Source organism: Mytilus californianus, unplaced genomic scaffold (genome assembly GCF_021869535.1).
Source record: "Mytilus californianus isolate M0D057914Y unplaced genomic scaffold, xbMytCali1.0.p SCAF_2, whole genome shotgun sequence".
Classification (NCBI taxonomy): Eukaryota; Metazoa; Mollusca; class Bivalvia; order Mytilida; family Mytilidae; genus Mytilus; species Mytilus californianus.
This window is the reverse complement of record NW_026262668.1, coordinates 87,484,579-87,496,812: the sequence shown is the minus strand read 5'-3', so window position 1 is coordinate 87,496,812 and position 12,234 is coordinate 87,484,579. Positions and strand designations below refer to the sequence as shown.

At 33.1% G+C, this 12,234-nt stretch overlaps 1 protein-coding gene across 1 annotated transcript; it reads right to left on the bottom strand.

The window, feature by feature from the left end:
* Positions 1 to 2,037: 2,037 nt before the first annotated feature.
* Positions 2,038 to 3,385, bottom strand: LOC127727713 (uncharacterized). Its single transcript, XM_052234828.1, has 2 exons — positions 2,823 to 3,385; positions 2,038 to 2,149 (listed from the first exon to the last, which is right to left on the bottom strand). The coding sequence occupies exons 1-2, from the start codon at positions 3,383 to 3,385 to the stop codon at positions 2,038 to 2,040; spliced, it is 675 nt and encodes a 224-aa protein (XP_052090788.1).
* Positions 3,386 to 12,234: the final 8,849 nt, after the last annotated feature.

Sequence of the window (12,234 nt, the reverse complement as noted above, 5' to 3'; positions counted from 1 at the left end):
ACTTCCGGGAACAAAACATTTTGTGTACTGGAAAGGACATATCATTTAAGAATATATACATATATATGATACATATGTGTATGTATAGGGTCTAAAATATGTTTATATTACTAAAGAGTTGATAGAAAACAAGCAACCAGCCATCATGATAGGTACCGGATCGTCTAGAATTGACGATATTGCACAAACGTTTTTCCAGAGCCGAATGTTCTGTTCAATCACTAGAACTTTAATGCGATTAAAGCAAGTGTGGTCCATCAGTATGAAGTGTTCAACCCCGCAGCATTTTTGCGCCTGTCCCAAGTCAGGAACCTCTGGCCTTTGTTAGTCTTGTATGTTTTTTTTTTAATTTTGGTTCATTTATATGTTTCGGAGTTTAGTATGACGTCCATTTTCTCTGACTTAATATACATTTTTGCGCGGTGTTGAAGACCCATTGGTAGCCTTGAGCTGTATCTGCTCTTTGGTCGGGTTGTTGTCTCTTTGACACATTACCCGTTTCCATTCTCAATTTTATTCTTAGATATATCGCTCCTATGCTGATTGAGACGTTCGTGGCATGGCTGCACTGACTCATCAACATATCGGTAAAACTTGAAAAATGTCTGAATTTGTTGGTGTTCACCTTCGTCAATTCTTTACCATCTTATATCTATGTCACTACTGATTACTTAAGTCAAATGCAGGGTTTAAATCCTCTAAATGCCGACCCAGTACTTTTCTCTATGAATGATATCTCCCTCTTTACGAATATTCCACAATCAGATTACAGTATTGTATTCAGAGGAGTTTGGGTTGATATGTTTGTCGAACGAAAATAGCTGTATAAAGACAAGAATAACCAAACGGAACAAATAATACTAAAACAGTATGTCTGCCTTTTTGAAGGGAGACAATATGATAAAATTAACAGAAATACGGACTTGAAAGAGCCAGTATCTACGGTTTTCACAAAAAAAGTTGGTTGACAAAGAATATAGTACGTTTTGTAGATAAGATGATTGGTGCAAATCTTAACGTTCTTTCCATGATAATTTTCTTTTTATCTAGAAGTTGAATTTGTATCGGTCCATAAAAAAAATTATTTGAAAACCCACCCATTTTCTTTAACCTTGGATTTAACTAATAAATGCGCATATGTGCAATTGAATAAAAAAAAACGCATGAAAATCGTGGTAACCAAGTTGCAATGTACCCCGGATTAATGACTAGCACGTGATTTACGATAAATTTTATCGAGATATGATGAAATAAATGAGATTTTGAGTGTGTAGAAGAGGTCATATTCTACTCCAAATTTTTATGACCGCAAGAACCGATGTTTGGAGGAGAATATGATGCTCAGAGGGGATTATAAATGTTCAATGGGAATAGGAAATGTTGTTCAATGTCACATGGGATAGTCTTAACCAATCAAATATTTATTAAGCTATCGAAATCTACATACAGTGGAACACCAATGAATAATATATATAGTGAGTGACACGTATCTGATATATGCAGTTGCTTATACATTTCTGAGCTCTATTGGATATTTTACTGTACTGTCATAATAGAAATGTAATGTAATAATATATGTTACTTCAGTACTTTTGATAATAACACTTCAAAAGTCATTGTACAATAACTTAATTTGTAGTTTCAGTATTAACGTTTCAATTACTGTTTCGGTATTAATATTATCAAAACTATTTCACTATCGACCTTTTAGTAACTTGTAGATTAATCGGAACTGAAATAGTTTTGAATATATTAAAAATGAAAGAGTTCATAAAACCTTTCAATGAATACAAGTACAGTTACAAATAGTCAATAAATGTACAAAATAAGTCTCAGTAGACTGGTGTCTATGTAAATGCCACAATGTATTAAAAGACCTTCTCGAAAAATTGACAAATTCTCAAAGTTAATTTGGCTTAACTTTTAATATGCATATATGCGTACGCTTTACTGTATAATTCAGTGCTGTACAAATTATTTCACTTTACTGTAACAACAAAAACATAATGATGTTAAGATAATAAGATATTCGTGTTATCAAACTCTTTTATAAGTTATTATATATTCTGGATAACTTGAACATCTGTTTTGATCATAAGTTATAAATTCTCTATGCTTTCCATGAATAGCCGACATGACCGAGTCAAACCTGTTGTTTTTATGAGTTGAATTGTTACACAGATCAAGATTACCAGGTATACATTGTTTGCAAGGTGGTCTTCGGAATGCGTACGCTGCATCGGTAACATAAATTTCACCAAGAAGCATGCGTTCTACAATCATTTTAAGGTTATTAAAACCTTTACCTGAAAAGATTTAATACAATCAGTAAATCCGTTCAAAACTCTTATATCATTTAATTTGGAATGGAAATGTTATCGTTTTTTATTTCAATAACCGCTCAGATCATGAAGTTTATTGATATTAAAAAGAGGGGTTGATATCCCAACAACCAATAACTCCCCCTACCCCACACCCCCATAAATTACATATGCTTGTTCCAAGTCAGGAAGCTCGGTGACGGTTGTCTCATGTCATGAAAAATTACACTGAACAGGATTATTTGCATGAATTGGATTATATATAAGATATAAATAGGATAACTTCTGGTGATATATATCTTATATATAATCCAATTCATGCAAATAAACCTGTTCAGTGTAATTTCTTTTTTTATCAAAATTCATAAAAAGATTATTTGACTCCATGAAAGAACTAATATCTGCAGAAAAAAAACTTCTGGTGACTCGAATATTGATAAACCGAATTAAGAACATTTATGCTAGTAATATAAATGAAATTCAATCAAATATGTATGTAGCATAGATAAGATATCACCTGTATAATGGTCACTCTTCGTTGGACACTCTGCCGCATAAATTCCTCGTCCGAACATACCATCGCCTGCTAAACGGACATCTAGACCATCATTTGCAATGGCTCTGACCGTAGCTTCTGAAGTACCATGGAACAAGTAATGCTCATTTATTTCAGAATGTATATCTGTAAATACATTCTTGTTCATGTTTACCGTTGTTTTGATTGGTCCAATTTTTGTCACTCTAGGAAATTCAAATAGTCGATTTGTAATTTCAAGACGACGAAGAAAATCTTGTCTATTCTGGGCATATTTCAGGAAAAGAGATGGATTTTCTATTCTTTCGACCTTAACTACTCTCATTTGTGAATATCCCCTTTGTTGAGCGTCAAGACCTTGGCCAGCCAAATTTGATTTCCATGTGCGACTAATCAATTTCACTATTGCGTCATTTTCTCTCTTTGATACTTCTTTGATTTCTATTTTGTTCAGCCCATGATCAATATTTGAAAGCCAAGCTTCTAAACTTCTCTCTTGATTGTATTTTGTCCAGTTTCTTGGTGTCATGAAAGGCGAAATGTCTTGCACTTTATTGAGGTCTAAAAATCAAAATACCTGATAATATCATATTGTTTGATGTATATATATATGTGTCGGTACTTAATAAATCTTTCTTCTTCTTACTTTATAATTCTATATTTTCTCATATATTCATTATTATTATCATATTATACTTATAGAACATAATGGTATAATTGTACCCTTGATAAAACTGTCAATTATCATAAAATCTGAAGAATTGTATTAGCCGTGTGATATCACTTTCGTTATCAACTGCTGTTTCCGGTTTATATCACACACTAACAAAAAAAAAATAAAAAACTGGTTACTCACATATTGAAAATTTTGATAATCAAATTTGTTGTTATATATGGCATGTTATTGGTTGCAAAAATTTGATATTTTTCATTTAAATGCAATATTTTTTATTTAATTAGTATATTTCTTCATTTAAATGCAATATTTTTTGTTTGAATGGTATATCTTTTCATTTAAATGCAATATTTTTTATTCAGATGGTATAATTTTTCATTCAAATGGTATAATTTTTCATTCAAATGGTATAATTTTCGTTCAAATGCAATATTTTTTATTCAATTGGTATAAAATGTCATTTGAATGCAATATTTTTCATTCAATTGGTATAGTAGTTTTTTATTTATATGCAATAATTGCATTATGGGAAATTCTTTGACGTCATAAGGTCAAATTTGCAACAACGTTTGTGATTGGTCGGTAATTGTTTGGATTTCTCCCCTTTCTTTCTAAACTTGAGTGACCAAGAATTAAAAAACGCGCCAGAATATCGCCCCTCTAACTAAATTTAGCGTTCGTGCGAGTTCGTGCACTGGCTGTTAATGCCAATAATGGCCAGGACGAGCAAAAAATGCGAGTGACAAGTAATTATAATTAATTTGACACATAACTTTGTGCATGGATAGAAACAGATGCCTGCGTGCATGGCAAAAACACCTCCAATGAAAACCTTTTCTGAAGAAACTCTCCTACAGTCTACACATTGAAATAAAAAAAAATACATAGCTAGCCCCTCCCCCTTCTAAGTCCAGATACATGTAATCATGACGTTCTTTAGTGCTATATCATTTTTTACTTTTCTTGATCCTCAGAGACGTTGCAGGAAGGCACACATGAAAAAAGAATAAAAAGCATCCAGGACGTTACAATTATTTGGACTAAGCCCCCTCTTTTTTACTACGTGTAGAAAAAAAATCACCTAATTACGACAGTAGAACAAAAAACCCACAAGTAGAGACATAAGCTGTTATACTCCGGAACTAATTCTTTAATAAAGACAATTCAGGATAAATTGGAACCAGTTACTAACCCATGTTACAACAACAGTCCTATGACATAGGACTTCACTATATGAGGCGTGAACTTCATATTTAATACTATCTATAATATGTGCTCTCATGTCTTGTGCTGCAAATCATTTTACATTTAGGATTCGTTGCTGAGGCCACACCAATTTGATTAATAGTTCTTTGGATTTTCCCGCTCCTGTTTTGGAGAAATTGACTTTTCAATAAAAAAAAATAATTACCGCTTCCGCAAATTTTTGGGCCGCATGACGCTCCAAATTTAGTTTCTCTTTGAAATTTTTTTTTCGCATAAACGTTTTTCTTGTGCATATATTGCTCCGATTGATTTAAACGCACGTGTGATGAATCGAATTGCAAATAAAAGGTCAAAATCGGGCAAAAGATTGTGTCAGCTCATTGCCGTTGAGAAGTAGTTACTGAACACACAGTTATCCGAAATGCATCTCGTTTTATCTATGAAGACCTGTTCTAGGAGACAAATATTAAAAATCTGTCTTTAGATGACCACGATTATATCAATGTTCGTTAGAACCATCGTCATCACCTAATCATTGTTTCAACAGACATAGACCTGAATCTGAATAATTACGATGCAAGACCAGGATATGGAATCAATGGCAACAGAAGAGAGGCGATGGAAAATTAGTCCAACGATGTGAGAGCAACCGAAGTTTTACAGCTCTCAATTGTCTTGGCACACACGAGATTATTTGGTAGTCTATTCCAATAAAACATTGTTCTTACAAAGAAAGACTGTTTATGTTGAGGGTCTATATTGTTCAGATTTGCTACGTGGATTTTTGAAACACCGGCTGCTGTTATGTACAAATTTATCTACAATGTTTGTTATTTTATAGACCTATCTATCTTGGATGAAATTAAATATTAAATTTCCATGAATCTTAGAAAAATCACAGATTTATCTTATTTTGATGAAACCCCATGACAATACGCCCTTGTTAGTCTATTGGCATGCAAGCAGAACTCTTTTGTAAGGGAAAATTTTACAGTTCCAACTTTCGAGACCAAAGAGGTGGTATTGTGATTGACATGCTCATAATAATTAGGGATGTGTAATTAGTTCAACCACTTCTAGTCAAGCTAAGAGTTTAAAACGCATTACAGCTTTTAAGAGCAAAAGGAAAGAGTATTTTGCTGTCAGAATAATGCATGTGAATGTGGTGACAGGTATACGTATTTTAAGGGAATATTTTAATACATTGAGATCTACATGCATAACAATATAACTATCTTACTCATGATGTTGTTGAAATATTCACCTCACTCATTATGTTGATCATTAGTAAGTATGGATAAATAGTTCCAAGTGGACATCAAGCAGCTAATAAACAATCATTACCATATATTAATATAATAAACACAATTATATCAAAAAATATTTAATATTTTCCAGGGGCATTTTTTAAATACATACACATATTTAAATTTATTCAACATATGTCATTTACCTAATATAATTCCTCTTGTTAAACTGCATCTGCTATGCTTCCTTAATATATACACATGCATGAATTTTAATGCAAATTCACCCAGACAAAGCTTATTTGACGAAAATAATCGAAGTTAACTAAACCACAGCGAGACAAGAAAGTTGGTATGGTTCATGCGCCAATTCATCAAATTATATACATGAGAGCATGTTTCTTCTCCTTTTTCTATTAAGTAACCAAGTTTTAGCATGTACATAAATTCTAAATCGCACAATTTAAAAAAAAAATATACCGCTCGCTTCACTTGTAGAGCACCCGCCTCATAAAATCTCATTTTCAAGAAAAAAATACAATCAAAAAAATTTCGCTCGCTCGCCCCATATTTTTTGGAGCTTTTGTCCGAAGAACTACAAATCAAATTGGTGTGGCCTGAGCTTTTTTTTACTGTTCGCGTCTCCGAATCCCTTAAATAGATTTTTTTTTTCAAGCCCCACAGTAGTTCAATAATTACTATATGTCTTTGCATAAATAAGTATGCAGGGCATATTTCAAAACATATTTTATCTTTAGGACTTTTAAATGATTTACTTTTCAATACTGCATTTGGAAGGGGGGTATACAAGTTTATATGTATATAATTAGACACATTTAATAGGGGCTGATCCAAAACCTCGGTGTCTAGAGGGGGGGGGGGGGGGGTAGGTTCAAATTTAGATATTTGTATAAAGATGTAAATATGCGAGTATTGGCAGTAATGGTAATGATTATGGTGTGTGAGGGTAGGGGTTTCAGATCGAAGATCGTTTCTATAATTCTATATCTTTTAGTTTTTACCATTTCACTCTATTCTTTATCCTTTGATCTCTATTATATTTGTCCTAAACATGCGTGACATATTTGCCACTGGACATAAGGCAACCAAAAGTCAATCAACGTATTCTGTATATTTCATCATTTCTTTATTATGTTATCTATAGGTTTGGTCCCGCCCCTTATCTATTTTTTTGCACATTAGGGACGACATCAAAAGTTCAATGTAGGATAAAAAAAACTTAATTCATATAGTTTTTTTTCAATGACCCCCTATCCCCCCCCCCCCCCCCCCCCCCTTAACTTAATTTGGGAAAAATTGATTGACCAATAAGGATATATATAAAATCGATGTTAATTAAACAAAACTTGCAGCAATTTTGACCCCCCCCCCCCAAAAACTATTTGAATTAAGTTTTTTATCCTTCATTGGTTTTCTGATGTCGTCCCTTATCCTCTCTATGTAAACCCAATTCATGTCCTGATAAATGGTGACTCATGCAGAGCATCATATGTGGTTATTAAACAAGAAACATATTCATATTATAATAATTAATGTATGCTAGGACTTATAGATAGATGTCATTAGTCCCAGATCATGTAATAAAGTAGGTCTTATAAAAATACAATAGCATTTTAATTTTGATGATTATATGTATATTTTAATTTTGATGATTATGTATATGTTTTAAGCTAAAAAAAAAAAAAAACCTTTAAACAGACTTATTAAGAAGGGATATAGTTACGATACTGTTGTCAGGTCATTAAAGATTGCATATTTTGGCTTTAATATTGATTCACTTATAGGGTCTTTGCATCGGAATTAAACACATGTGTTTAAAAACCAGTTGTTGGCATGACACGGGTTATGTTCTTCTCATATATTTTATGACGGTATAATACTAAACCCCTAACAGGAGGGATTGTGCCTGATATTCATATGATGAAGACATAATCTTTCAATCAGTTTAATTGAGGTCTGGCGCTGGCATGTCAGTAACTGCTAGTAGTCTGTTGTTATTTATGTATTATTGTCATTTTGTTTATTTTCTTTTGTTTCCTATTCTTACATCGGACTCGGACTTCTCTTATACTGAGTTTTACTGTGCTTACTGTTGTGCGTTTGTTTTTTCTACATTGGCTAGAGGTATAGGGGGAGGGTTGAGATCTCAAAAACATGTTTAACCCCGCCGCATTTTTGCGCCTGTCCCAAGTCAGGAGCCTCTGGCCTTTGTTAGTCTTGTATCATTTTTAATTTTAGTTTCCTGTGTATAATTTGGAGTTTAGTATGACGTCCATTATCACTGAACTAGTATACATATTTGTTTAGGGGCCAGCTGAAGGACGCCTCCGGGTGCGGGAGTTTCTCGCTGCATTGAAGACCTATTGGTGGCCTTCGGCCGTTGTCTGCTCTGTGGTCGGGTTGTTGTCTCTTTGACACATTCCCCATTTCCATTTTCAATTTTATTATATATTTAATAATGCCATTTTTTTTTTGGAAAAAAGGGTAGGGGCAAGGCGTTCTTAAAACATATCAATGGGGCGCGTTTTTGTTTTTTTTTTGTTCTTCGGAAGTGAGCCAGAAGAAGTCCTTTTCTATTTATTTTTTTTTTTTTTGCATTGGGAAGATCTTCTGGCTCTCTTCCACCTCTTCTTTTTTTGATAGGTTGACGGCAGAGGCACATAACAAACATGACGTCGTTTAGTCTAAATGAAATTAATAAATTTATGAATGCAGATATATTAGAATGTGAGCTGTTTTATAAACGTTTTTATGGTATGACAGCCTTAGTAGGACATCCCTGTAGGACGATAAGCTGGATAAATATAAGAACTACACGGACAATAACAGTTAAGGGACGATTATTTGATATTCTAGAGAAGGGATTTTGATTGATTGGTGTTTAACGCTACTTTCAACACTATTGGGCTATTCCGTGGTGGTCAGTTTACATTTATAGATGAAGGATGGGGAAGGGAAGAGAGGGCATTATTATTCATTTCAATCTGTCGCTAATCATGCCTGTTTTTCAGCTCTTACCAGGCAACCATATTCATTTATGAAATCCTTCTGTCCCCCACCCCAACAAATAAATAAATATCAAATGGTTTTCCTCTTATTTAACACAAGTTTAAATTGATTGATTGTGTGTTGCTAATTTTAACGCCCAGTGAAAATTATTTCATGCTTGTTCAGGAAAACACGAGTTTAGAAGTCACGTATATAATATAAAAATGAAGAGATGGAATATGATTGCTAATAAGGCAACTATCCACCGGAGTACAAATATGAAGTGGATGTGATCAATTATAGATAAGATAAGATAAGATAAGAAAAAATGATTTTAAGTCGATTACATGAAATACTACAAACACAAGCTCTGTAGAGCTTTTTGCCGTCATGTAGACAAATGCTTTTTGTAGACAAATCAACAGCTATAAGTCACCGTACGGCCTTCGACAATAAGCAAAGCCTACACCGCATATATAGTCAGCTATAAAAGGCCCCCAAATCAAAAATGTAAAACAATTCAATCGAGAAAACTAACGGCCGAATTAATGTACAAATACACAAATATGTATAACAAAGCAACAAACGGCAACCACTGAATTACAGGCTCCTGACATAGGACAAGCACATACATACAGAATGTGGCGGGGTTAAACATGTAAGCGGGATCCCAATCCTCCCCCTAATCTGGGACAGCGGTGTAACAGTACAACAACATGTTTGTGAGCAACCCATCCCAAAGCTGGGACAGTGGTGTAACAGTACAATAAAATAACAACCTGCACAAATCAGCAAATTAACTCAAAAGATCGGTACGAGACACACAAAAAAACTAACATTAAGACAATGGACACAAAACACCGACATAAGAGTATTTGCAATTACTGGAAGTTTGCTCAAACCTAATTACAACTGGTACTGAAATAAATATTGTTCTCCCAGACCGAGTTATCAATCAGTACACAACGCGCGGCAAAGGATTTATTAAAAAAAGAAAACAGTCTGAGAAACGTCTGGTTTACGTTGTATATAGATATAAGAAGATGTGGTATGAGTGCCGATGAGACAACTCTCCATCGAGTCATAATTTGTAAATGTAAACCATTGAAGGTCAACGTACGGTCTTCAACACGGAGCCTTGGCTCAAACCGAACAGCAAGCTATAAAGGGTCCCCAAAAAATTAGTAGTGTAAAACCATTCAAACGGGAAAACCAACGGTGTCTAATCTATTTAAAAAAACCGATATACTTGCATATAAATCCATATACAATGAAACGGTTTTTGAAAAGTGAACCGAACGTTTTGCCCATCGAAATTTTGCAATAGAAATACTAGTTATGACCACAAGATTTTAACAGTCAGTGCAGGACTCGCACGAACGTTAGATTTAGTTAGAGGGGCGATATTCTGACGCGTTTTTTTAATTCTTGGTCACCCATGTTTAGAAAGAAAGGGGAGAAATCCAAACAATTTTCGACCAATCACAAACGTTGTTGCAAATTTGACCTTATGACGTCAAAGAATTTCCCATTATGCAATTATTGCATATGAATAAAAATCTACTATACCAATTGAATAAAAAATATTGCATTCAAATGACATTTTATACCAATTGAATAAAAACTATTGCATTTGAATGAAAATTATACCATTTGAATGAAAAATTATACCATTTGAATGAAAAATTATACCATTTGAATAAAAAAATATTGCATTTAAATGAAAAAATATACCATTCAAATAATAAAATATTGCATTTAAATGAAGAAATATACCAATTAAATAACAAATATTGCATTTAAATGAAAAATATCAAATTTTTGCAACCAATACCATGCCGTAGTTATATATTTGTTTCATGTTAAACTTGTTTAGAATAAATTTTTAACCATGACTGTATCCATATATTGACCCAATGACATACCAATCACATTTCTTCAGATTGTTATGGAATTAAAAACCGATTTTTAACTTCAATCCGCATTAATATTATACATATCAGTCTTAAGATTTAAACAAAAATACTAATATAAGTAATCAATATTTGAACATGATGTAATAAACTCATAAAAAAATATTTCGGCTCAACAATGGCTTTCTTCAGTGACAATATTTTTCCTGCATGTAATACTAAATGTACAATGTGAGTTCTTTGTGTATTTATAAATGAGCTCACTCGTAGTCCAAACAGCCCTAACAGAAACATCTCAATGACCAAAAGAGTGAAATCAATTAAAAGTCATATATCCCAGTAAGCCAACACTTCAGAGAGTGGGACCACACCTCGACGACTTTAACTGTATCAAAGTTTTAGTAATTGAACAAAACATTTACTGGAATGATGCCCAGCCAGAGGATCAGATCTAGATGTACTTCATCCAAATGACATCATTAGGAAGAGAATAGCAGTTTTTGTTTGAATATGTGTTCATTAGTTATATTTTTATATACATTTATATAAACCACTTACTACCTTTTAACATCTTAGGATGTATAGGGATGCAGCCACGTTTATTTAGTATTGAGTTTTGTTTTTTATAAAGTGCAAGTTAACAGATTATGATATCTGCTTTAAAGTTGCTTGTATGAGTGAGCTCGTTTAACACACATAGAACTCATATCGTAGTATTACGTTTCAAAAAAAATACTGACACAGAAAAAAGGCCGATTGTTGAGCCGAAATATATGTCTTTTCGATTTTATTACATTTTGTTCTTATATTGCTATCTTTTATCAGTATCGTTGCATATATCTTAATTCTGTGCTGTTATTGTACGTTCCTTGACACATCCTTTGTTATTCCACGAATACCATAATAATAATAAGATATGATTCGAGTCAAATTAAGTCCAACAATGTTAGATCTGCAAATTTGCGTTAGAAAATTTTTGTTCTTTCCTCAGTATATACTTCAATCAATTGTAAACATTTAAAACTTAAAACAGGTCAGTGGTAGGTACTGACTACTGTGTAGATGAAACTTAAAGATTTCATATAATTGAAGTATGTTCATACATTTATTAAAACAATTATGTAAACAAGTGTATATTAACTGACGAGTATTTACCCTGGCAACTAAAAATCAGCATAGCTACAAATATAGCTAAGAAAACAACACATGCACAGACAGTTATATGAAATCCAGCAGACGTGTAATGTCCTCTCAACCATGATTCTTTGTGGTAGTTTCCACTGAATATTCCAACACTACAAGTACTACAAAGTTTATAGAAATATAT